Source organism: Hypomesus nipponensis, chromosome 15 (genome assembly GCF_054491055.1).
Source record: "Hypomesus nipponensis isolate SF chromosome 15, ASM5449105v1, whole genome shotgun sequence".
Classification (NCBI taxonomy): domain Eukaryota; kingdom Metazoa; phylum Chordata; class Actinopteri; order Osmeriformes; family Osmeridae; genus Hypomesus; species Hypomesus nipponensis.
Genome location: NC_140375.1, coordinates 14,022,043 through 14,048,897, shown reverse-complemented (window position 1 = coordinate 14,048,897; position 26,855 = coordinate 14,022,043). Strand labels below are relative to the sequence as shown.

The 26,855-nt window shown below is 46.0% G+C and overlaps 3 protein-coding genes across 3 annotated transcripts in view; 2 read left to right on the top strand and 1 right to left on the bottom strand.

Moving 5' to 3' along the window:
- The window catches only part of LOC146257658 (roundabout homolog 2), a 28,363-nt gene extending 9,331 nt beyond the window's left edge, over positions 1-19,032 (top strand). The window contains exons 3-26 of the mRNA XM_084675007.1: positions 3,176-3,333; positions 3,648-3,768; positions 3,892-4,030; positions 4,357-4,484; positions 6,349-6,473; positions 7,562-7,733; positions 7,849-8,054; positions 9,564-9,645; positions 9,832-10,000; positions 10,857-11,023; positions 11,127-11,248; positions 11,548-11,764; positions 11,937-12,055; positions 12,572-12,749; positions 12,958-13,176; positions 13,697-13,739; positions 13,844-13,983; positions 14,189-14,479; positions 14,667-14,799; positions 15,923-16,287; positions 16,564-16,671; positions 16,768-16,950; positions 17,643-17,782; positions 18,363-19,032. Coding sequence (XP_084531133.1) covers positions 3,176-3,333; positions 3,648-3,768; positions 3,892-4,030; positions 4,357-4,484; positions 6,349-6,473; positions 7,562-7,733; positions 7,849-8,054; positions 9,564-9,645; positions 9,832-10,000; positions 10,857-11,023; positions 11,127-11,248; positions 11,548-11,764; positions 11,937-12,055; positions 12,572-12,749; positions 12,958-13,176; positions 13,697-13,739; positions 13,844-13,983; positions 14,189-14,479; positions 14,667-14,799; positions 15,923-16,287; positions 16,564-16,671; positions 16,768-16,950; positions 17,643-17,782; positions 18,363-18,374 — 3,737 coding nt within the window. The 3' untranslated portion in view covers positions 18,375-19,032. The remainder of the gene's footprint in view (positions 1-3,175; positions 3,334-3,647; positions 3,769-3,891; positions 4,031-4,356; positions 4,485-6,348; positions 6,474-7,561; positions 7,734-7,848; positions 8,055-9,563; positions 9,646-9,831; positions 10,001-10,856; positions 11,024-11,126; positions 11,249-11,547; positions 11,765-11,936; positions 12,056-12,571; positions 12,750-12,957; positions 13,177-13,696; positions 13,740-13,843; positions 13,984-14,188; positions 14,480-14,666; positions 14,800-15,922; positions 16,288-16,563; positions 16,672-16,767; positions 16,951-17,642; positions 17,783-18,362) is intronic.
- A 2,168-nt stretch (positions 19,033-21,200) lies between these two features.
- lim2.3 (lens intrinsic membrane protein 2.3) lies at positions 21,201-22,318 on the top strand. Its single transcript, XM_084675010.1, has 4 exons — positions 21,201-21,445; positions 21,759-21,908; positions 21,975-22,109; positions 22,257-22,318. The coding sequence occupies exons 1-4, from the start codon at positions 21,271-21,273 to the stop codon at positions 22,316-22,318; spliced, it is 522 nt and encodes a 173-aa protein (XP_084531136.1). The 5' UTR covers positions 21,201-21,270.
- A 210-nt stretch (positions 22,319-22,528) lies between these two features.
- Positions 22,529-26,836, bottom strand: hspa8b (heat shock protein family A (Hsp70) member 8b). The gene is made up of 9 exons (XM_084675008.1): positions 26,774-26,836; positions 25,450-25,671; positions 25,157-25,361; positions 24,869-25,021; positions 24,200-24,755; positions 23,870-24,072; positions 23,524-23,722; positions 23,154-23,386; positions 22,529-23,049 (listed from the first exon to the last, which is right to left on the bottom strand). Exons 3-9 carry the CDS (start codon positions 25,202-25,204, stop codon positions 22,840-22,842), a joined length of 1,602 nt encoding a protein of 533 aa, XP_084531134.1. The 5' UTR covers positions 25,205-25,361; positions 25,450-25,671; positions 26,774-26,836; the 3' UTR covers positions 22,529-22,839.
- Between the last annotated feature and the right edge of the window lie 19 nt (positions 26,837-26,855).

Below are 26,855 nucleotides of genomic sequence, written 5' to 3'. Positions count from 1 at the left end.
CTAACACTGAAGAAGTCCTGCCATCTAGTTTTATCACATCTAGACTATTGTTGAAGGATGTGATCTGGTGCTACAAAGAAGGATATAGTAAAACCGAAGCTTGCAAAGCAGCTTGTCTTGCCCTTCGATGCACAATAAGGTCTAATGTAAACAACATGGCAGGCTGGCAGCATTACACATTCTTGTTAGAAACATACTGAATTCCTAATTGTTTGTATAGTCACATTCATCTCAAACACACAAACCCCACCAGACATGCCACCAGAAGTCCTAAAAACGGTTCTTAAATCTAGAGCACAAACAACTCACAGTATTGCATTGAGCCATGGTTGCATGGGACTCACTTCCAGCTCAGGTGACTAAAGCATACCATAAAGCAAGCTTTAGAAAAATACCAAATAAAAACTGTTAGGCAACACCTAATGCCACCCGTTGTGCAATGTATAGGAATATTTAGCTTTGTATGTTATACACTCTGCTTATGCAAGTGTATATAAATATGCATAAAAATAAGTTCAGTGATATGTTTGCGAAGACATTTTTTAGTTATACTTGTTTTTAAGATGTTCTCAGCAAATGGGGATCCCAAAAAATATAATTTTCTACTCCATTGGGAATTCACCACAAAACACTTAAATAGTATGAAAAATCATTTCGTATAGTAGGCTTAAGATCATGGTTGAGGAGTGATCAAATTAACTTGAGTCAAGTTAAGCATCAAAGAGTTGCACTTGGCCTTGTTCACTGAGCAGTTTTGGGGCAGGAGATCAGAAGGCTACTTTCTCCCTGGTGAGTGGTCCTGCCCTCCTTCAGCCCTCTTTTGGGGACTCTGTGTATCTAGGATAAATCAGTCTTGGGACTGGGGCATGATGTTTCTTGGTGTGTGTGTGTGTGTATGTGTGTGTGTCTGCACGCCCTTGCACAGGCATGTTTTCCAGAGGGCTGTGTGTGTGTGTGTGAATGTTTCTGTATGAGGTTTTGGGATTAACTCTATGCCCATGACTTCACTTCAGTCGACATGGCTGACTAACGGGGTCTCTGTGCTCTCGTCTCTGCACCAGACGCACTCAAAATAATACAACGCTTTCAATTACCCCCTTAGCTCTGAGAAGCCTTTGAAACAGACAGAAAAGTGGATACGGTCTAGGTTATTCTCTGAACAGACTGTTGGGAGGGGAGTGTGCCATGACAGATTATAGCTCATCCATGTCCCTGCAAAGCAGCCAAAAGGCCTTTTTTTTATTGTGATGGGGTCCTTTTATGTTACAGGGGGGAAAGGGGGGTTAGGGGTTGGTTTGGGGTGTAAACTTTTTTTGGACATGTGTACAGCCAGCAGGTACATCTAAGCTGCCTCCTTAAACTTCCCCCAACCAGAACAAAAGCGTTCCCAGCCGCAGAGTGTTGTAATAAGGCTATCAACCAGGGGAGCTGCACTTACTTTCTCTGCACATCGCAGCCGTCAGCATGCAGTTGGATGCTGTATATTGAAATCTGGGCTGGAGATGTCACGATATAAAAAATAATGAAAACCCTTTTTGAATATAGATGAGGAGCCGTGTTTTCAGAATGAGCCTTCGCTTTCTAAAACAGATAACCCTTTCTGAATATAGATGAGGAGCTGGCTTACATTTCTCAGACAGGGGCTTCTCTTCTCGATATGTTGACATTTATAAAACTTCTCTCTTTTTAAAGTTTAGAATGTCACCTCAATGACAAGATACGGAAATTCTCAGCCGGGAATAAAACGTGTGTCATTAGGATGCATTAAAAGAAGAGAATACAGATGGAGAGGCCCGACTTCAGGAAGTGGGTGGACAGAGAGTGTGTGACAGATTGTCTCATCGCTGGAGGGAGGAGGGAGGCTGAGCACACTGATCGACAGATGACGACGTCCATCGCTGAGGATGATGTGAGACTCAGCCGGGCTCAGGAAGAAGTCCCAGCACCATTTGTCTGCTTCTCTGAGACACGAATATTCATAGTCATTTACCCTGGATAATTGCAGCACTCAGAAGTGTGCAAGTCTCTCTTGAGTTCTAGATGGATAATCACTTGGATGGCGGGATAAAGCCGGTCTAAAGAGATAGCTAGCAGGCAGGCGCCAGGCTCTGAATATTAATGATGTGTTAAGGACAAGACTTAGGTGCTTGTCAGGCCTGAGTGTACTGTGGGAGGAAAATAGATGTTATTGGATATTACACAATGGTGGGCATTGCTCTAGGGGAATTCACATAATATTCTTTGTTAATTGATTAGTTTGACTGCTGGCAGGGGTTGTTGACAAGACACGTCCAGTTAGCAGATGGGTAAACTGACACGGAAGGCAGATGGTCTTTACTGCTTGTTTTTTCTGAAATGAAATGAGCTTGAAATATTCATAAAGATAAAAAAAGAAATATTGATCACATTGTCCAAAGAGTGTGTGTGTGTGTGTGTGTGTGTGTTTCTCAAGAGGTCTCAAAAGAGTAGCTTGAGGTCAGAGTTCATCCAATACGTTTCTTCTGTCAGTCAGTACAAAACAAAAGCTCCATAAGGGTCCTCCCTCTCAGCCTGTCCTCTTCTCTCAGAGAAGGTGACGTTGAAGTCAACACGTCAGCCAGTCAAACAGTGAGGACAACAAACAGAAAGTCACATCACTTTTATGCGGTCCTGTTTCCCTGTCAAGTTCATGTGCGGTACTGTACAGCAGCTTGTTCTTAGGCATTACAGACACCGCAATCGCATTAATGTGCCAAGCCGTTCTTTTGCCTCTCCCAGGTTAAATAATGAATGGGTTTTGATTTGTTTACTCCGTGTTGGACTGAGAGATGTGCATTATTCATAGTCTCTGACAGTAGATTCGACAGACTAGGACGCGGGCCCAGGCAACATCAAACCGCTGTGCTACTGTACTCAGCCAGCAGCTTGAGCAGGCATGCAATGGCCAGAGCACAACAAGCACCCAATCAGCTCGCTTTCATTGAACCTTTTCAAGGACTCAAATAGGTGGGACACTGCTTTTCAGTCATTCCAGGAATGACTGCAAAAGATGCTACCGGCAGCCTCCCCACACACTATGGTGTTTGGTCTTGGGACTAGATGAACCCAGAATAGGATAGACTTGACGGAACATTAGTCTTACTATTCCATGTCTTACACTCTCCTGGTCCCCCTTGCCTCCCTGTCCTTCCCCCAGTCCTGAGGGACGACTTCAGGCAGGCCCCCAGTGACGTGGTGGTGGCGGCCGGGGAGCCCGCCGTGCTGGAGTGCATCCCCCCGCGTGGACACCCTGAGCCCAGCGTCTCCTGGAAGAGGAACAATGTCCGCCTCGGCACCAAGGACGAGCGCATCTCCGTGAGTCTGGGATCTGCAGATGCTAGATTATCCAACCCATTCACGTCCCTCTTGAGTTCAAATGTTCTCGGGGGTTTAAGCATGCACATCAAAGCAAAACCCGACAGTCAGGAGCAAATGTTCAAGATCTATTAGAAACTCACTGGAGCTCCAACTGACAACAGTTCCAGCTCGCTGCGGCTCAGGTCCAAACGATGTCAGAGCAGTGGAGTGTCACCAGTGGCGCATGATGCAGATCTGCGCTAACTATGATGGAAGCACTTCCGCTGGAGTGCTGCTGCTAAACTGACTTGTGTCCCTGTGTGTCGTGTCAGATGCGTGGGGGCAAGCTGATGATCTCCCACACCAGGAAGAGTGACGCTGGCATGTATGTGTGTGTTGGCACCAACATGGTAGGCGAGAGAGACAGTGATCCTGCAGAGCTTGTGGTGTATGGTAGGTCTAAAATCACCCACAGTTCCTGTGTTTCGTTGTTGTTTTGGGTGTCGTCGTTGACAACAGTGTGCATGGGTGATCACATGCCTGTTTCGTGGCGTAACTGCGTTCCTGTCTTGGCAGAACGTCCTGTGCTGTTGCGTAGGCCCGTGAACCAGGTTGTGATGGAAGACGAGAGCGTGGACTTCCTGTGTGAGGTGCATGGAGATCCCGCCCCCACAGTGAGATGGCGCAGAGAGGAGGGAGAACTACCCCGAGGGAGGTGAGATTGACTGACGCATAAGCTGACCATACAGACATCAAAACTTCCTGATTGAATGTCAATGGGAGAGGATTGACAGCACAGCCTCGCACACTCACACAGATTGTGTGAGACAGTGATATCTGAGATGCAGGCAGATTGACAGATATGAATATTGTATAGGATTAAATATGTGACCTAGAAAGAGTCATTATTCATTAACGCATGCCTTTTCCCAAGTAAATGTAAACGAATAAAGAATTAATATATTACTGTGCATAAAAAAATATGACCGTTATGACGGTTATGGTGCTGATTGACAGACTGTTATTCCTCCCGACTGTCAGATTTGAGATCCGTAACGACAACAGCCTGCATCTGGTCCGCGTGAGAGAGGAGGATGAGGGGACCTACACATGCATGTCTGAGAACAGCGTGGGCAAGACCGAGGCCTCGGCCATCCTACAGGTGCATGGTAAGAGGCCTACACACATATACTATAACAAAAATAGCTTAAATGTAAACACACACACTCTCCTGCACAGTCTCTCATCTCTTTCATGTGATGCCCACGGTTCACACGTCACGAACAGTCACGTATGGAACACCAACACATTACACGGACGGGTTCAGTAGTAGTCATGAAGGATGTGTCTGTCCGTGTGTGTTACATAAGAATGTGTGTGTGCGCGTGTCAACATTGTGTGTGCGCAATGTCATTGTGTGTGCATGATATCACTGTGTGCATGATATCACTGTGTGTGTGATATCACTGTGTGTGTGTGTGTGTGTGTGTATGAGATACTGTGCATGAGTGTGTATGATATCACTGTGCGTATGACATCACTGTGTGCGGGATGTCAGTGTGTATATGCGTGATATCTGTATGTGTGTGTGTGTGGCTCTCCTCTATGCTGCTGAAGTGAGCTTATGCTAAACCAGATGGATTACTCCATTAGACAGCTGTTTGAGATGGTGTGCTTCAACACACTGCCAGAGAGCAGTCACAACAAGAAGCAGACATGGCGGTGTTTGTGCAGAATGTGCTTGTGTGTATGTGTGTGTGTTGTGTTTCCGTGTTTGTGTTGACATTTCCGCCTAAATCAACCCGTCTTGTTTGACCAAACTTTCTCTCTGTTTTGTTTTGTCTCCCGCTAGCGATCCTTCTCATCCATTTCTCCTTTTTCACTAACAGGCGCGCTAAATTAAACTTTCGTTCATGTCAGTCGATTTATTCAAGGTTCATGTGGATGCAATTAGGATTGTGGCATGCTTTTAGAGTGATCATCGGCCGGTCGGATGCTCAGTGGACTGGTGCCATTAGTGGTTGAGTCTTGTCTCTCCGTGGTTGTGCTTCCAAGTAAGCCTCTGACACTAGATTAAAGCCCGCCATCACACACACACATCTGGTGTCTTTACTTTCATTACAACCAGTGTGTAAAGATCAAACTATGTTTAGACATCAAACATCCATGTGACACGTCTTCTGGTTTCCCGTGAATCATATTTCTATTCTTTTATTTGACAATTGTTTAACTGATAAAATCTTTCTTGTACGTGCTGTATGCGTTTTAATCGGTTTGGCGCTATTCTAAATACAGATTTGGTGAAGACATTGTATTAAGTTAACCTAAAACCGATCAAGTTAAGTAAACATTCTTGTTCTGCTCATACCCCTTTGATTCTCATTTGCCTCCCTGACTGCTAAAGTCAGTCCCTGACTGTGTGTGTGTGCTCTGTGTCTAGTGTGGGAAGATGCTGCGTTCTCTCACTGGGAGTGGGAACTTGAAGACACGACACAAATGACTCAGTTCCCTTAAGTTCTGTGTTTGTGTTTGTGCTGTGTGTGCATGTGCGTGAGAGACATCAAGGAGGCAACCTTGCCAGGGATAGAGAGTCAACAGTAATCAGACTGCTCATGCTGATGCAGTAGTCGTCTGTTCAGTATCTATCTGTAGGCCTGGCCAGGTAAGATGTGCCGGCCCCACAAATCTGACTGGTCATCATCACAAATCTAATTTAACTCAAAAATAACCCAGGAAATATAATTACAATAACATCCCTTTGGAAAGGCATGGTTTACTGCCTGACGTTAGCGGTTATGAATCTATGTCACTCACTGCAATGTGAAAAGAGGCTGGACCATTTGAGCTGGGACACCACACAGATAAACTGACCAGAAAGCTAAAGCTGACAGCATTCAAACAACATTCACAAAGTGTCATCGCTCATTGTTTGATTCATACAATGCAGCATTCATGCAACAAATATTGATTTTTTTACAGGGGACAGAAAGAAAATAGGACACGTTAAATTTGAAGCTTTGTTCTCCGTTCTAGTGCCACCACAGATTGCCATCCGGCCCCGGGACCAGATTGCAGCTCAGGGTCGCAGCGTAACCTTCCGCTGTGGGACTACAGGGAACCCTCTGCCAGCCATCTTCTGGCAGAAAGAGGGAAGCCAGGTCAGAACGATTGATCATAAATAATGAGGCGATGAGAATTGCTATCAGACCAATACTTTGTGTTTAAGCACAATATAATAAACTGTATTTGAATTTCTGTCTTCATATTTTGACAGCACTGAGCTATGGAATTTCTGCCTTTTTCAAACTTAACAGCCTATTATTTTGATTAGCAGCCACCTAATAGTGTTCTCACCATGTTTGTTTTGCGGTGACTCATTCCAATTTCACAGCTTGGGAAAAAAAAAGGATTTGTTGCGTTTAGCGCCTTTTTTTCCTCCACTTTTCTCTTGATTGCCTGCACCCACAAAGACGCGCTCGCTGAGCAAATGAGGGGGAAGCGTGTTTGCATTTGGCTGAGAGATGCAAAGACAGATGCGTGTTGCAAGGCATTATGGGTATGCGTTGGCGAAAACGTTGCTGTTGTCGGCAGACAGAGTTGAAAATCGAGGGAGTTGGTGAGAATGGGTGGGAGAAGGAATGTGGGGGGGGGGGGACTACATCAGGTGTGAGTGGAGCTGCCTCCCTCAGGGTGGAGGCACAGAAGCACAAGGTTTAACACCTGCTTTATTAAACTATAAATATTGCTTTTTTTTATTACCGCTCTCTTGCTCTTAAGACATCGTTAGAGAATCTTTTGGAAGCTGAGGTCCTCAGCTTGGTAAGTTAAGGTAAAGTTAGGTAGCAGGTCGTGGACTCGGGACTGTGGGTTTTGATGGGTTGCTGGTCGCCTGTTTGTGATGCATTTAGCAGTAGTTTTTGGGATTATCTTGTGTCCTTATAACCCTGGCCTCCACTCACTCAGTCTAAGCTTCTTATAAGATAAAATGGATGGATGTTTGTCCCCCCATTCCCCCCGTCCACTGCCCTATCCCTCTTTTAAACTGCCAGGGATACCTTCAAACTTTCAAAACACCCCAAACAACCCACATAAAGTCACCACTACTTTCTGTTCTTGTTCTGTGTCAGACTGACGAAGCAGCTAATGAACACAGTGACGATTGTCTGATTCATCGCTTTGAACGAGTGGCGTTTGTCTGACTTGTGTTTGTTTCTCATTTACGTGTCTTGTTCGTGTTCGTGTGAAGATGTTACTGTTCCCCGGCCAGCCGCCCTCCCAGTCTGGCCGCTACTCTGTGTCGATGAGAGGGGAACTGACCATCACTGATGTCCATTCAGAGGACTCAGGGCGCTACATCTGCCAGGCCATCAGTGTGGCTGGAAGTGTGCTTACAAAGGCCTTGCTGGAGGTGGAGGGGGGTGAGTTTGGGGGGAGGGTACAGGCAGGAGTTCAGTGGATAAGGTGTTATTGTAAACTCAGCACAAGACAACAGTCATTAACAGAGCTCTGCACATTCTATCCTTTCACCCATAGGTCCTTCAGGGCGGCTTCCACCTATTATCCGTCAAGGCCCAACCAATCAGACTTTGTCTCTGGGGTCAGTTGCACAACTGCAGTGTAATGTGATAGGTGGGTCCTCGCTCAGGATTTCGTGGGAAAAGGACGGGCAGAGGATTATAGGAGATGACCCCCGTGTGACAGTGATGGAGAACGGCACATTGCACATCACTAAGCTAAAGGTGTGTAACGTCTGTGTGTGTATGTGTGTGTGTGTGTCTACAGGTATGAAAACGTCTCAGATGTATGACCTCTTTGTTCTTGTGTGAGGATAGCGTGGGCGCGTCGCAATGCCTGAGGTCCTTCACACAACTACAAAAGCTTTTCTCAGGGGGTGATTTATTTTCCATTTTAAGTGTCTTTGGCCCAATTAAAATCAAGGTGAAATCGGAATTCAAAACCGATCCCTCCAGCGCAATTATGTGCCCAGGCCCTGTGTAATTGTATTGTTAATGAAGGGGTTTGTTTGTAAATGCAAATGCAAATGCATACTGCCCTGATGAAAGAGCAGTTAGCCCCCCCCCCTCCCCCCCCCCCCGTGTTGCCGACTCACCTGCAGGTTAGCGAGCATGCAGAGAGCAGAGCAAGCAGCTTCGTTTGGTTTAATTGACTGTGGCTATATGGATGATTAACGATCTCACAGCTTTTAATTAAATCTCAGGCTCAGCACTGGATGCCTCTTTCTCACACACACACACACACACACACAGAGACATACTCACAAACACACACACACACAGAGACATACTCACACACACAGACACACACACACAGAGACATACTCACACACACACACACAGAGACATACTCACACACACACACACACACTGTGTCATGCTTAGAAGTCGTCCTCAGCAGACAAGGTCCAGTGCTTGGCTGATGCGCTAAAATCTGCCATGCCACTGCACTCAATGGAACAGAAGAGATGCATTAGCGGAGCATCCACAGAAAGACAGGTAGAGAAAAGGAAGGATGGAGAGAGAGGATGAAGAGGCAGAGAGGAAGGAAGGAAGGAAGGAAGGAAGGAAGGAAGGAAGGAAGGAAGGAAGGAAGGAAGGAAGGAAGGAGAGAGAGAGAATTGAGGAAAAGAGAGAGAAGGAGAAAGGGATGGGTAAAGGCAGAGGGAGAGATGGAAGATGGGTCTAAAAATATTTAGCCTGCTCATGCCCCTACCATCTTTAATATTTCAGAGCTGCTCAGACCGGCTCAGGAAGTTCATCTGCCCACATGTAGCCAGTCTAGGCAGAGGTCAGCACTCTGTCTCATCTCTTGCTTGTTTACAGCAGGCTGGCACGCTGCCAGTGCACTGTTAGTAACACCATTAGTGGCAGTGAGGCATGTGGGCATGTACCCAGGGTAAATGGAAGACAGGTGGAGCGTGCTACACAGCCTCAAGGGTAAAGAGAAATAGGAAGCTGACTGAGGCTGTTCTCAGCAGTCTCACTGCTGCTGTGGAGGGATCACTGTTCAATCACAAAGCGGCATTTCGATAACGCTTGAAACTCAGCAAACGCTAAACTGCTGAGACTGAACATGAGGATGGCAGCAAAGCTGTAAATGAAGGGTAAGTGATGGGTTATAGAGGAGAGATTATCAGAGACTCTGTCTGGGTTGCCTGGAACAGGAAGTACGCCTTGTGAATCTTGAACCCTGTCATGAAAGGGAGCTGACGTTCGACTCTGTGTTGCTAGGATACGGACTCAGGGACGTACACGTGTGTGGTGTCCAGTGCTGCTGGAGAATCAAGCTGGAGAGGGACACTGACGATCAGAGGTACGGCACACACACACAATAAGACAGTCTAGTGTCTTGTAGCATCTCTGTATGTGAATCTGAATTCCATTTGCAGGTTATGACATATACACAGATTAGTATAGCATATCCTATCACGAAAACGACTTCAAATGTTATTGTGACGGGTAATTGACTATGACTCCCTCGCCCTTTCCTGTCTCCCAGATAACGGAGGTCCTTCGGTCTTTCGAGCATCTGAGTCTATCCAGTTACCGGGACCTCCCCAGAAACCTGTGGTGACGGAGGTGACCGAGAACACTGTCACCCTCACCTGGCAGTCCAACCCCCACGAGGGCGGAGATGCTGTCACCTCCTACATCATCGAGGCCTTCAGGTACAAAAGTGCTTTGAGTAGATGCCAGGAGTCTGGCCTCTCTCTCTCTTAGGGTTTGCCTCTATGGTCCGGTCTGACCTGTCTGACTGCGGAACTGTGTTTGGGTGACTGTCCTGTGTTCAACTGTGAAGGGATGTCAACTGAGCTTGCTAGCTTATATTACCCTGCAAATTCATAAACACTTGAGGGATGGGTCAACTTTGAAATGACACAAGATGAAACCGGACGATTCGATGCAGCATGATTCTGCAGAGGACTAGTTGGGGAGGTGGAGAACAATTACTCCAGCGGTGGTGCTGGCCTAGTCAGCATTGACTTGGGGTGCTGGGGGCAGCAAGCGCTCTGAGAGTTCTCATTACAGAGGCAGATGGAGGCCAGAGGCCTGAGGCAGACACACAGTCGACCAGACGCTGGGGAAGCAGGCGCCTGATTGGCACACAGACTGACAGCGCTGTTTTAGAGAGAGCGTTCCCAGGGGTGGCTGTTAGCTTCCTCCACCGTTGACTTCAGAGGAGACTTTAAATAGAACTGGATGGAAGGGAGTCCTATTATTCCTCCACCAGGCCTGGAGGTGGAGAGGGGGATAAAAAAGATGAGGTTATGGAGTAGAGGGGGATGCCACTCTGGGACTGGATGGGAACAGATAAGGGTTAGTTGTCATTCATCGTTTTTACTGACATTTCCAGTTGAAATGTTCTGGAGTTCTGGTTCTTTGTGTGTGAGCTCTGTGACTAACGCTGGTACCGTGATCTTTCGGATATCATCGTCCTTTAGGTATTGTTCCTTATTATGAAATCACATTTCAGGGTTGCGAGAATGGCACACAAAGCAGTGATTGTTTTGTTGTATCTTTCAGCCAATCGGTGGGAAGTGTTTGGCAGACGGTGGCTGACCACGTGAAGCAAGAGAAGCACACCGTCACCAGCCTGTACCCCAACACAGTCTACCTGTTCATCGTCCGAGCAGTCAACTCCTATGGACTGAGTGACCCCAGCCCCATCTCTGAGCCTGTCAGGACCCAGGGTGAGGATGGACGACAGGACTAACCCATGGAGTCAGGAGACAGATGTCTCCTAGTGCTGAGCTGGTGGGCTGGTGTGAGTGCGCTTGTCTCTGTCGTTTTCAGATGGGAGTCCCACGGAGCAGGGCATGGACCACAGACAGGTGCAGAGGGAACTGGGAGAGGTGTCCGTCCACCTGCAAGACCCCGTCGTACTGTCCCCCACCAGTGCCAGGATCTCCTGGACTGTGAGTGGTGAACCTTTGTATTCGTTTGGCAGACGCTTTTGTCCGAAGCAACTTCCATTCAATTGCGCATGAAGAAAGTACAGCAGGAAATTATTTTGGTGGTCAGAGTCAAGGAACTGTCTGTATTTACTAGCCACATCTCAAAGTATCTCTTAGTATACAAAAAATAAATACTTCATCACTTAAATGTACTGCATTATGTTCTGCATTATGTTCCAAAAGGAACCAACACACGAATGCAAGAAATTGCGGGAAGCTCAGTATGTACAGATATCAACAGGACTTTGTGGTCCCCTCAGGTGGGCCGTCTATCTCAGTTTGTCCAAGGATACAGGATATTGTACCGTACCATTGGCAGCGCCTGGTTGGTCCAAGATGTGGAAGCCACACCCGAGCTCAGCGCCGTCCTATCAGATCTCCATATAGACACGGAGTATGAGGTCAAGATCCGCCCTTTCTTCAACGAGCTGCAAGGACTGGATAGTCCTATGGTACTGCTGCATATGCCTGAAGAGGGTAAGTTCATAAAAAAATGAATGAATATTATGAATAAAATATGACCTGTTTAAAAATATGACATGTTTCAAGTAAGTGGAGGAAATGTCATTGGATGTATACTTTTAGACATACTGTACATATTTGCATTAAAGATTTGCAATATTTATGTTAATACTGTAAATGTTTTCAGTTACGAGTGAACCCCCACGAGCTGTGTCAGTGGTTCAGCTCACAAACAGCTCCAGCATCAGTGTATCCTGGGAGCCTCCCCCCCACAACCATCAGAGTGGTACAGTCCTGGAGTACAAGGTGAGACGTTTATTTAGTGACTCCTCCTGTTTACTTAAGAAGATAGATAACCGTCCAGGAGAATTAGTCTGTGGGATGGTTTCAAACACAGTTACTCTTGTTGCCAAAGATGCTGTGTCAACACTGAGGACCATCTGAACACAGGCAGATTTTAATCAGTCATTGGTAATTACTCACTAAGTCTCATCTGGTGTCAGCCTAGACACTTTTGTCTGATACAAAAGAAAACTCATCCTTTGGAATTGTAATGAGGGGAACACCACCTCGCAGTCATCTGTCAGCTGGGAGAATGGAACACTGAGTGCTGGTTCCATGTGTTCCGTGAGAATCAAGTCCTGCCTCTCTCTGTTCTGAGCTCTGATTATCTTCCCACAACTGAGAAACTATCCAGCTCCTCCCCAGCTTCAATAACCAAGACTCCTGATTCTCTGTGTGAAGAACCCTTGGTCCTGATTGCTGTCTGCCTTGTACGAGTCACCTGATCTCTCCCCCCCCCCTGATGCTGTGTGCTGTCAGGTGTGGTGTCTGAGCAGAGACGGGGAGACGGAGAGCCACATCAACAGGACAGTGGACGGAGCAGTTCTGTCCATCCTGCTGACCGGGCTGTTGCCTGACGTCCGGTACAGTGTGGTGGTGGCGGCCGTCACCATCCTGGGAGTGGGAGCACACAGCCCGCCTGTCCATCTGCTTCTCAGTGAGTCACACTCCATACCGCCACCACCGTGCACCCCTTCCGGCTTCCATGGAAAGCATGTTGGGAGAAAGGGGTAGAGATCAGATCTTAGTCGTTGAATGAGTGATGAATTATGTACACCGTCTGATAGCCGTTTCCTCTGCACACCTCAGAAATCAGTCAGTCCATTCAGTGTGTCATTTCTGAATTTCTCCCGGCTCTAATGCAGACCCGTCATTGGACGGTCCTTCAGGCCCCTCGCCGAAGGACGGCAGCCCCAGCCTATCAGAGCAGATCACGGGCGTTGTCAGTCAGCCGGCCTTCATCGCGGGGCTGGGCGTGGCGTCGTGGCTGGTGCTCATGGGCTTCAGTGGTTGGCTGTACTGTCGTCATCGAAGGAGGAAGCAGCTGGGACACTACACCACCTCCTTCGCTTACACACCTGCAGGTAGGGGACGTCTCTGAACACCAATGAATCTAAACACTGCTAAACATCGTCTATTTCTACTTCTTACAACATTGTCCTGATAACAAGTCTGGTATGTTAACAGTGCTAGACGGCCTAGTTTTTGAATATTTCATATCTCCTGTATTATGCACCAACCTCTTCCAGTACTGCACATTATCTTTCAACCACTTTCAACATGTTCTTAAATTATTTCCTCAGACAGTGTATTTAAGATTATAGTTGCTTCAGTTTTTTTATATGGAATTCAAATTCCTGGTCTTACTGTCTAATGTCCCAGTCTTATTTTGAGCATACGCCTTTTAGTTTGCAAAATGTAGGTCGACAGCATGGCCTTAATGAAGGGACAATTCGAATTTGCATACTTAAACCTCAAGTGAGACGCACTCTTTTGTGGCCTTGAGGGTAGCCTATACTGTACTTTCATTTCTTTACAAAACAGTGGTGGGATGAAAGCCACCACTGTATCAACCCTGATTTTAACACAGTAATGTTCTTGCAGTGGGATTTTCTCATGGTGAAGGATCTGGTTTGATAAATGGAAGGTAAAGACCCAAATGCCACCTGGCCAACAAGTATTACAATAATTCCAGACACCCCAGAAAGTCTCACCTGTGTTCTAATTCTGACGGTCTCCCTCCCCGCTTAGGCCTGGGATGCTGGGATCCAACAAGGGCAATTACCCCTGGCTGGCTGACTCGTGGCCTGCTCCCAGCTTAACACCCAACAACAAAGACACAGTCAACTGCTGCTCTGGAAAGCTGGACTCCACAGACAGATACTACAATGGTAAGACTTACAGTAAGTGACACCTCCTAAAGCTTACTTATAAATGGCCACAATGAGAGAAACGCTCTTAAGATTAGATAACCTGGTTGTTTTTATTTGACTGGCCTTTGAATGGCTGCCCTCCCTTAATTACGGCCTGTATTATATTATACATTTTGTATTCTGTTATAAATAATTATATAATCCTGTATTACAACTTGCCCAGCAGTTGGAATCTCCAATTACTTGAACCAATCAGAGAAGTACAACTCAGCACCCAACGACAGCCCCATCTACAGCACCATCAACACCACAGTGGACGAGGACCTGCAGTGTCTGCCCTACTATGACACCTACTCCAGCATGCCCTACACCCAGGGGCCAGACCCTTACACCAGCAGCCCTGTCCTGGCCAACACAGGCCTGAGTCTGGAGCAGGACCTGGACCAGTGGACCCTCCAGTCTGGACACTCTGGATCCGACTATGCCAAGCTCCAGTACCCAAGGACAAGCAATGGTAACGGCATGATCATGGACACCTGTTCAGGTTGAAATGGTTGAGTGTAATAACTATGTTCCTTTGCTCTATTTCTGTTATATATTTAGAGTATATTATTATATGAATATATTTTATAGAAATGTTGACTGCCTATATTTGTCTCAGCTTGGTTTTGGTGTGTGTTTGTTACGGTGTGTCTCTACAGCCAGGCTGGTTCAGCAGAGATCTATTGGGCCTCCATCCAAGCCTCTCAACTGGGAAGATGTGCTGTCTCTTCCACTGCCTTCCAGTAAGGAGATGAGTCATACCAAGAGAGACATGGATGAGAGGAGGCCAAGGTAATGCAGACCCAACCCCCCCACCACCTCCCACACACACACACACACACACACACACTTACACATACAGACAGCCTCCGATGGGACAGCCTGTTAACTACAGCTGAGTGAACTAACCGCTCAGAGATCTAAGAGTGCTGAAGATGCTACTTAAAGCCCCTTTATCTCCGTACCTCACTGTCCTGTTCCTGCTGTGTCATTTCTCCGTCCTCTCAGACATCCTCCCTAAGTGGGGTGCGTTTAGGTTCACTGTTTCCGCTCTGTTTACCAGGTGATGGACCTGAACCACATGACAGAAAGTTAATGACGCCAGGGACCAAACCAGTGCTATTGAGTAAACTTGAAAGAAGTTTATGATGGCAGCTGGGAGTTTAAACCAGTCTTGCGGCTGTGGGGCGAGGGCAGCGCGGAGGCTGGCATCCTCTCTAACTGGTTCTGACAGATTAAATTGTAGACATAACTGGGGGGGGGGGGGAGTGAGCTGCTCTGACTGGGCTGTGTCTTTGGTAATGACATTAGCCATCGTCTGACAGCCTGAATTAGCTTTCTCTGTTTTCAATGACATGTCCTCCATTAAATCCACCCGACGCTCACTTCTAGTCGTGACAACATAAAGCACCCCTGGTCTGTCTTATCTACTATAACCCTTTCCTTCAACGGTCCTTTTCTTACATCCAACTCTGCTGGCGTTTTGTCAACTGAATTATTCTTCAACCTCCAGATGTGGGTGTTTACTTGTCTCAAAGAGTCGTTCTGATGTTGAAATGCTGCCCAAGACGGGCCAATGTAATGTTTCTTTAGAACTCTAGTTTTATTCCACTCCCACTACCCTCCTTTGTCTTTTATAACACTGGCAGACAGAGACCCTGGCATCTAAACTGGATCCTCCAGTCCCACAGTTGTGTCTAACATTTACATTTAGTAGATGCTCTTATCCAGATCAACTTACAGTAAGTACAGGGACATTCTCCCCGAGGCAAGTAGGGTGAAGTGCTTGGCCCAAGGACACAACTTGGCCGGGAGTTGAACCATCAACCCTCTGATTAATAGCCCGACTCCCTAACCGCTCAGCCATCTGACCCCCTACGTAACGTTGTGACTGTGCTCCCTGGCTGTGCTCTAGCTCTGACGAGGAGGACTGGTGCCCCCCCCTGCCAGCCAGGACGTACCTGATGGAAAGTTCCAGGGAGGAACTCGCCAGCCTGGCTTCTGGAGGCGAGGAACTGAGCCAAACCCCTCCCTACAGCCTGCAGTCCACAGCCACACTCCCCCCTCCCTCACCTCAAGAAGAGACATGCCCCCACGCCGACATGAGGCTGCAGCACTTTGATCTGCTGGCACGCTATAGATCAGCCTCCCAGGTGACCCAGTCCAACCCAAACTTGTTTGCCAATAAGGAGGCTCATGAAGGCGTTCTGCCTCACCACACCAACCAATGGGATGATGCTTTCCAAGGGCATGGCATTGCTTCAGACAGCAGTGGCCGAGGTTTGTTGTGCTTTCGTTTTGTGCATCTGAACATTGTGTCTTAAAACCCAAATAGAGTCATTGCTTGGCTTCACTTCCAAAAATTACTTACCACCTTTTACGACAGCACAGTAATGTAGACCCATGAATAATTTCGGAGATCGTTAAAAAATCACTGAGATTATATAAGGAGAGTGTTTGTACATTAGAATCACATTCCATTTATTCTGAATTGCCTTGGTTTGCTTGGGTCCCTCTAAAACTCCTGGGCGTGACGTCCCTGTTCTCTCCTGTCAGAACAATCTTCTCCCGCTCTACCGGCGGCGTCACACGGCCACAGAACCAGGATCAAGAAGAGAGCCCCTCAGGACAGTCAGCACAGGAGAGAGCAGCACAACCAAGCAGGTACAACACCAGCCCCTCAGCGCTGATACTCCTGATGGACTGTTTGGATGTAGAATGTTGCTAATCACAGAGCTGTCAATCCCACCACTCCGCCAGACCTGCCTCCTCCGCCAGCCCCGCCACCGTCAGATGGCTCGCTGCAGCTTCTGGAAGATTCTCTGGGCAACAGCAGGAGGTTTGCAGACAGAGATAAGAGAGAGGGGGGCCTGCCCGCCATGCAGAGGAAGGGGGAGTACTCCTTGCCACAGAAGAGAGGGGCGGCCAAGTGGTTGTCACAGGGTAGGTGTCTCAAGCTCATTTTCAACATAGATTTCTCAATATTGCCATAAAGAAGTCCCCCCCCCCCTCGTTATCAAACTGTGTTTGTTTGCACCGAACCAAACAAAGGCAGCAAACCCAGCATATCACAGTCTCTGTATGTGATTTTAGATAACAATGACGAATGAATTATGCGACGTGGCGTCAGCGTTTAGTAGTTGTAGTCCTGCCATGCCAGCTCTCCTTTTACACAGACGTTATTGGGCTCTGTAACTACCTCCCCTGCTGGCTTAATGCTGGTACAACAAACATAGAACTGCAAGGCGGCATAATGACACAACATTCTCGCCTTGAACAGGCTGTGTAAAAGAGACTACTGACTGCCAAAGACTGTCGTAACACACAAAGGGGCAAAAACCTGCTTATTAGATATACTATCTACCGTGCATGTTGTACAGGGAAATTCATGTCAACTGGAAAGCACATATTGTAGTGTACAGGCCAATATCTGGATTTTGTCGTTGAATCACGTTCATGCAAATCCCCCTGGACTTAAAAGGCCCCATCAGCTTAAGCACACACATCCATCAGCAATCCGCCGATCTCGACCCAGAGATGTTGGGGAGGGGGTCCATTCTGACCCATCACTTAGGGTTTAACCCATATATATCCAGCTGCACTTTTGGGTGATTGGAGTCTTTTGTCATCTGCAGATACGGACGTAATCCAGTGCTGCCAGTCCAGCTTCCTCCCCAGGGGCCAGCTGTCAGGCTACGGGTCCCTGGGCAGAGGGGCTTCTCCACGGGCCTCCTCGGGGCCCAGGGCTCCTGGAGCGGCGCGAAGAAGGGACGAGGTGAGTCAAGACTCTCAATGTGCTCTCCTCACACAGGAAACACACATGGTCTCAGCTCAGGAGGGGCCGTGTGCTCTGGTTGCTTGGATAATAGGGTCAGGTTGGGTGTGTGTGTGTGTGTGTGTGTGTGTGTGTGTGTGTGTGTGTGTGCGTGCGTGTGTGTGTGTGGGGGGGGGGGGGTATTACAGGCCGTCTTGCATGGTCTTAATCAGTGTGTGATTGGTTCAGGCAGCGAGCCAGAACACACAGTAACCCATGGGGCCATCGTCACGTTTTCCACCTGTCACTGGGCTTATAGTCTTGTCATCTTTAACAGCAAAGTTTATCCGGTGTGTTGACAGTAATACCTCTAGTAGCATTTTGAGATGTTTTCACATCTTTTCATGGATAATTGAGGGTAGGCATTCAAATGAATGTTTTCACAGTTGTCTCAGGAATGTCAGTGGAAATAATAGGAACAAACAAGAACTCTCACAGTGTTCCTGTGGCTAAGCTTCCGCTAAATTACACTGTCAGTGTTAGGATTAGTCCTTGGCTCCAGCCCCAGGACTGATTGTGTTGGATGTTTGTTTGCTTTCAGAACCTCATATAGATGGAGGCAGATTACGTGTCGTGACACAACCGTCTCTCTTTCTTCTTCTCCTTCCTCCCACTTCACTGATCATCAGCCTGTTGCCATGGTATCAAAGAACAACCGAAGATGAAGCATTAAGGCTTGACACCTGCCTTTTCATTATTGTTTTAATGTTGCCTAATGTTGTTTTTCATGTTTTTTTCTCTATTTAATTATTTATTCATTATTTATGTGACATTTGCCCTTCGTCAATATGTACATAGACGTCTTTGATAACTTTTTATTGATATGATCTACATTAAAGAGAATATTGTATTTTGAGAAAACAAAAATGTCATTGATGAGTCCGTATTATTCTGAAGATATTCGAATGTACCTTATGTTTACATGTTAACCCCAAAACCATGATGATGTTTGTTTGACGCGAGACAAGAAAATATATAAAGCAAATGAGTTAACAAGACCTTTTGAGTTAGACGTGTATGTGTGTGCGTGCACATAATGTACGTATGTGTGTGGGTGCGTGTTGGTTGACAGTTTCTCTCTCTGTAATTGTGGAGTCAGCTTCCTGCTTATTCTGTACCAAAGGTTTGTGAACCAGTACCCTTGTTAAACATCCTTTCATTTATTCTGCCATGATTTTGTAAAAAGATCAATAAAACATTTGTTACTCTGACAGTGTCTGAAACATTTATTATCTAAATATGATTTTTGTTTGGCCTCGTCTTATCAGACAGAACAGAGAGCCGTGTTTTACAAAACACATTTTCAACAGTAAGAGCAACTGTAGCGTTGGTTTGTGTTGTGAGGGGAGACAGAGTGGGCCTGTCTATTGCAGCCGTGCAAAATCAGCTGTTTGGCTTGAAGCATCAGAATGGAGGAGGGCATGCGTGCGATGTCACACTCCACCTGTGACATGCTATCCCCAGGTCAACTGCTTCCTGCCTGGCAATTTATTTATTTATTTTTCTCTGGCTTCAGGTACACAGTGTTGGTTTTAGATGAGGTAACAGGGCAGGAGCACTGTGCCTGTTTGCTTAGTTTAATGTCCACCAAGAACAACAGTATTATCCATTTAATTTGCGGTAGGCTCATAAATACAACATACCCCATACTGTGCCCAGCACAGGACTCAAACAGATATAGCAGTATAAAAATATAACTATATCTGGCCTCACTGCTCGTTCTGTTCAGTCTGCAGAGCCTGTTTTTGTTTGGTTTGTATTTCTACTGTAGTGAACTGATAATGATATATAATGGGAGTTAGGTGGCTGAGCGGTTAGGGAATCGGGCTGGTAATCAGAAGGTTGCTGGTTTAATTCCCAGCTGTGACAAATAACATTGTGTCCATGGGCAAGGCACTTCACCCTACTTGCCTCGGTGGAATATCCCTGTAAGTCGCTCTGGATAAGAGCGTCTGCTAAATGACTAAATGTTAATGTAATGTCTATAGTCATCACTATATCTAATACATACAAACAGTATATTTAGCGTTCAGTTACTACTATGCTGATGTTTAATACCCTAAAATTACTGGTAAATGACAGGATTATGAAAATGATCGGATGTATTTTTGATGTGATTATGATATGATGCAATGACCGAATAGAAACTCTACTGCAGCCTTAATCATTAAAATCATATTTTTGTGTTTCATTGGTGGATGACAAGATTATAGATTTAGGGAAAGTGATCTAATGAACTTCTTGTAATGGTACTCACAGCATTATGAACAAAAGATCCCAGAAAATGTACTTTCTATGTAGAGAAGCAGTTTCTTCTGTTGCCTAAATTAAGTCTTTAATTTATTTAACCTCAAATAATATTGGAAATATTTATATGGATTACAATGGATTTTTATTTGCATTTTTGAAGAAAGTTTACAGATTAGACAACTGAAGAACATGTTGGAACAGGTTTCATGTGTCCATATTAGCATCTAGGCAGAAAGTGCCATCTAGTGACGACATTGAGACCTTACTACTTCATGGTCTTTCTCTGGTAATACCAGTCTATGCAAACACTATATTCAAACATCTCGGGTTGTGGTTTTGTGATATTGCTAGTTACACTCAAAATAATTCTTTGTTTCATCGACAACGAATGTTTCAACACACCTGACAGCAGTAAAATAATTTTGATCCTTCTTGTCAAAGATTCAGTAATGGAGATATTCATTAGGGCAAGGGCAATGCATTCATTATGTATGAAAATGTTATCAATAATTCATCATAATCATAACTACCATGTCTACATCCATACCTGTACAATTAAATTCCGAGTGCATGAAAATATAATCTATATTGTAATCTAAATTATGCTAACATGAACAATATATTGTTGAATAGCATACATTTTCTATTTAGAATAAACTATGTGAACGTTGCATTAGTTTGAGCCTGTTGCAGAGCGGATGTCCACTGTGGATGATAGTGCAGCACTGTGAATTGAAACCCCCGTGTCATCAGTATTACCGAGACTTGCAAATGCTTTCATAGTTTTGTTTTTTCAGCAGATTCCAACAAACCACTAACCTCATTCTCTGTGATTGGTGGTGGCTCAGCATGCATCATTGTTCTACTTGGCCGTTTGTTCACTGGGGTTCCTACACACAAACAAAACTTTCCTGACAGCCTGGGCAATATTGGGCTCTGGAGTGCTTTAACGATCCCCCTGAATTATTGGAATCTCCTACTTTTTCCAGAAACAGGATAAATAAAGGTAGGTTATCATGGTAAAATAAAGAATGTGATGTGTGCTTCTATTTAATGTTGTATTGGGAATGGTGAAGTAAGATTAACACCTCAAATATGTTATGCATAATATGCTGTGCTTAGGGGAATATATTCTCTGATTATTTAGTCCATAGCCAGTGTCCCTAACTGCATCTGTGTGTGTCAGTGTGTTTGGCAACATGTACAGCTTCATGGGAGGAGGGTTGTTCTGCGCTGGGGTAGGGAACATACTCCTCGTGGTCTCCACAGCAACGGACTACTGGATGCAGTACCGTCATTCCAACAACTACATGCACCAGGGCCTGTGGCGTTACTGTGTGCCAGGGAAATGTATGACACACACAGACAGCATTGGTAAGAAAACATGGTTACACACGACAGCTACGGCCTCTGTCCTCTCGTCATGCCGACAGGAGGAACTGAGTCATCTGGAGGGGTTGCTCATCTCAGTCCTCTGATGCTGCAGTTGCACTGTTCAATAAGGTCTAAACCCTCGAGCATAATCTCCAGGGTCACTGCCCTAACACAGGAACTTATCCCTTAAGCATTAACAGCAAACGGTGGCCTCCAGATGGTCATGATGAATAATGTAATGAGAGCATCCTACAATTGATGATTGGAGATATCGGCGAGCTAGCAAGACTTGTTCTCTGTGTGCCCTCATTAGCGTACTGGGATGCCACACGTGCCTTCATGATCTTGTCCCTGCTGGCCTGTTTCATTGGCATTGTGATCGGAGTCATGGCCTTCATCCACTACTCCTCCTTCGATGGGTTTGACAAGACCTTTGCAGCCGGCATCCTCTTCTTCATCTCCTGTAAGTACCTCCCTCTCAGGTCCACGTAGTGATGTCATCGGACGTGACGGGATTTGTCATCTGCAGGTTTCTTTGTGCTGCTGGCGATGGCTGTCTACACAGGGGTGACGGTGAATTACTACGGTAAACGCTATGGGAACTGGAGATTCTCCTGGTCTTACATCATGGGCTGGGTGTCCGTGGTGCTGACGTTCTTCTCAGGTAAGCTTATCTGCTGTGATGTCACAGTCTGGAAGGTTCTTAGCACACTTAGACCAACAGATCACCATTCAAGGGCCGACAATATTACTTAAATTCATTTGATTATATCCATGTTCACTGAATATCTGAATTTTTTCTTTTGAAAAGGTATATTCTACATGTGTGCCTACCGGATGCATGAATGCCCAAGAAACTCCAACTCACGCTGATTTACCAAACTCTACCCCATGAATGGCTCCCTATCAAATATGACTTTGAAAACTCTGTCACTACTGTTATCTGGGTTTACACACAGACATAATATCCTGTTTAACTGACCTGAAAAAATATAATAAATGGGTGTACCACAGTGTTTGTTTGTCATACTTAAAATGTGTCAAGCTCAAAAGGCTTATGATGCACAATTTTGAATGCCAGCCTAGAATTTGAAAGACCCTTTATTATCTTTGCTCAAACAGGGAGCTGGAAATACAATTCAGCCACATTTCAGGCTAACAGTGAAAAACATGCTATGTATGTTAAACATGAATAGTTTAACCACAAACAATTCACATGTAAGCAAAGGACCCATCAACCTAAGGTCACCGTCAAGTTGCTGTTTTCAGCACACAAAAATAAATGACCCAAAACAAAGTGATAGATGTGCAAACTGTGAGATAAATAATGGTCCAGCACATTCCACGGCTTAAGCTAAACTTGATGGCTGTTTCACAGGAACACTGGGAATGACTTAATCAACTTCCTCGATAGTTGGTCCAGAAGATCCACCTCCTCCAGGGGCACCCCCAGCCCCTGGGAAGCCCCCTGGCATCCCACCTGGCATCCCCCCTGGCATGCCCTCTGGCATCCCTCCAGAGCCCTGATACAGCTTGGTGATGATGGGGTTACACACCTTCTCCAACTCCTTCTGATGGTCCTCAAACTCCTCCTTCTCCGCAGACTACAGAAGGAAGAGACATAGACATTTAAAGAGATGACGGATGAGCCAATCCCATCTTGACTCACAGTCCCTGCTGTGTTTATACAACAAGTCCAACCCCATACCTGGTTCTTGTCCAGCCAGCTGATGACCTCGTTGCACTTCTCAAGGATCTTCTGCTTGTCCTCGTCGCTGATCTTGCCTGCCAGCTTCTCGTCCTCCACGGTGGACTTCATGTTGAAGGCGTAGGACTCCAAGGCGTTCTTGGAGGAGACCTTGTCTCTCTGGACATCGTCCTCTGCTTTGTACTTGTCGGCTTCCTGGACCATGCGCTCGATGTCCTCCTTGCTCAGACGACCTGTCCAGCGACACAGGAGACGGAGCTCATGGTTACAAGACTTCTGGAAGAGGAATCTGTTACGAAATGTGTATAATACTGGCGCACAAACATTGTCACCAATCTGAGTTTGGGTCAATGTTTGAGAAGCTGTTTACCTTTGTCGTTGGTGATGGTGATCTTGTTCTCCTTGCCGGTGCTCTTGTCAGCGGCCGACACGTTCATGATGCCGTTCGCGTCGATATCGAAGGTCACCTCAATCTGGGGGACCCCTCTGGGGGCGGGGGGGATGCCGATGAGCTCAAACTTCCCAAGGAGGTTATTGTCCTTGGTCATGGCTCTCTCGCCCTCATAGACCTGATAAACACAAGATCCCGTTAGAAGACAGTCCTACTATTCCAGTTAATATATGAATATAAATCTAAGTTGGGCCATTGAGATTGTTCAAATCAAAACAACAGCATTTTGGTTAGTATAACACAATTTCCCCCCCCCTGTTCACACCTGGATGAGCACGCCAGGCTGGTTGTCAGAGTAGGTGGTGAAGGTCTGGGTCTGCTTGGTTGGGATGGTGGTGTTCCTCTTGATGAGGACGGTCATGACCCCGCCGGCCGTCTCGATGCCCAGGGACAGGGGCGTGACGTCCAGCAGCAGCAGGTCCTGCACGTTCTCAGACTTGTCACCTGACAAGATGGCTGCCTGCACAGCTGTTCAACACAAAAATAATCACTTAGGTAAACATCAGAGGATTTTCATTAAACAATGTCTTGAACAGCACAACAGATGAAGAAAAAAGGTAGAAAAGGAAAAAGGTAAAAACTTTGGGATTCTAACCTGCACCATATGCCACAGCCTCATCAGGATTGATACTCTTATTGAGTTCCTTCCCATTAAAGAAGTCCTGAAGCAGCTTCTGGATCTTGGGGATGCGAGTGGAGCCTCCGACCAGGACAATGTCATGGACCTGGGCCTTGTCCATCTTAGCGTCCCTCAAGGACTTCTCCACTGGGTCCAGGGTGCCTCTGAAAAGGTCTGCGTTCAGCTCCTCAAAGCGGGCTCTGGTGATGGAGGTGTAGAAGTCCACACCCTCGTACAGGGAGTCGATCTCGATGCTGGCCTGGGTGCTGGAGGACAAGGTGCGCTTGGCACGCTCGCATGCCGTTCGGAGACGACGCACAGCCCTCTTGTTGTCGCTGATGTCCTTTTTGTATTTGCGCTTGAACTCGGAGATGAAGTGGTTCACCATGCGGCTGTCAAAGTCCTCCCCGCCCAGGTGAGTGTCTCCTGCCGTGGACTTGACCTCAAAGATGCCGTCCTCAATGGTCAGAATTGACACATCGAAAGTTCCGCCACCCAGATCAAAAATGAGGACGTTCCTCTCAGCCCCGACCTGAAATCAAATCAATAACTTAAGTTACCGCGTTATTACTGCACAGTACTGTAAAAGTTCTGTATTACATCATACTCAGGTATTTAACAGAGGGGTAGAGTCAGTGAATTAACCTTCTTGTCGAGGCCATAGGCGATCGCAGCAGCTGTGGGCTCGTTGATGATTCGGAGGACGTTGAGTCCTGAGATGGTCCCGGCATCTTTAGTGGCTTGGCGCTGGGAGTCGTTGAAGTAGGCTGGTACTGTTACGACGGCACTGGACACGGTCTACAGGACGCAGAACAAAGAATTATCCAATACAATATTCTTATCAACTTTTGAGAAATTATAATGGGATCTACATTAAAGAAATGACAATAGTATTCTGAATGGTTAAACCAGTAGGTTGAATTATGGCCTCACTTTTCCCAGGTAGGCCTCGGCAATCTCCTTCATCTTGACCAGCACCATAGAGGAGATCTCCTCAGGGTAGAATGCCTTTGTTTCCCCTTGTACTCCACCTGGACCTTGGGTCGGGTTGAGTCGTTTATGACAGTGAAGGGCCAATGTTTCATGTCTGACTGGACCACGCCATCATCAAAACGCCTTCCAATAAGTCTCTTTGCATCTGAGGGGAGATGACAAAAGCTACAATGACTCCCTTGTTAATATCCCACAGGTTAGTTGATCAATTGACTTAGTACAAAATGTCTTACCAAAGACTGTATTGGTGGGGTTCATGGCTACTTGGTTCTTGGCAGCATCTCCAATTAGCCTCTCTGAGTCGGTGAATGCCACATAGCTGGGTGTTGTCCTGTTGCCCTGGTCATTAGCAATGATCTCCACCTTGCCATGTTGGAATACACCCACACAGGAGTAGGTGGTGCCAAGGTCGATGCCAACCGCTGGTCCCTTTGACATGGCTGATGAGTAAGATTCTATTGGTGCATTGGAGGGATTCCAACAGAAACCGTCACTTAATCATTAGTTACAGGTTTCAAAACAAAATATAGTTATATATTTCTGAGCTAACCATTTAGCGAACATGTTACGGTTTTGTCAGTAGTAATTCCAATGACAGTGGCTAGAATTGTCCAGCATTGGATTGCCTACTCTCGGTAAATGCTATTTTAAGAACATAAGTGTCACTGAATGACCCCAGCACCTGTTCAATTCCCAACTGTCTATTTGCAATAGAGCGTTTCCACAGCAAACAGCAGCAACTGACATAATGGCACTGCTAAAAGCATCCTTACGTCGACTCAGGAATATCAGGCTTTTTTGTTATTGTTGCAAGAAATGACTGTAGACCGTTTAAAATACAAATATCATAATACAACATTTTAACGAAGTAAACTTAACAAATAAACACTGCCACAAATAAATAAATCAATCTATCGTCTCGGTAACGAGGTATAGCCTATTAGTGGGCCTACACTAGGGCGCGTCTTCAGGAGAACCATCTGGAACATTCGATCTGCTTCTCCTTCATTCCACACGTTTCTTTCGGTTTTCTAGCTGGTTTGCTAACGCGACTTTAGCCATTTTTCAGTGCACCTTTCCTTGAAGCACAACCAACAATAGGTGGACATTTCCACAATAACACCTTACAATTCAAGTTATGATCCACACAAGTATGACTGCTGTGTGTATAGCGAGACAAGTGAGAGGAGTGATGACAGTTGCTTCCAAGTTGAGCTAGCTAGACGCACTCATCATATAGAACCTCGCTTTAGAAACGGACTCATTTATTCACTCCACTTACAGTGCCTTTCACTTCTAGCTAGGTTAGATATTTTGAAATTAGGAGCCGCATATACTGTAATAGGGTAGCTAGCTCAAAAATGAGGTTTTTCTGAACAAAACACTCGAGTCTAGCTAGCTAGTGCTACAGTACTGTACTGCGTAGGCCTACTTTTCAAGCGAGCAAGGTTACTAGCTATAGCTACAAAAAAAAATAACACAAATGTAATCCAGAAATATGTTCACATATAACTAGTCAAGTCGTGCTAATTTAAAATAAAACATTATTTTACTAACCTGTATAGCAATATAACTCGCAGTGTAGCGGATTCAATAGCGTTCCTCCGATTCTTCAACTGCGTGTGAGCCTGAACTTCGC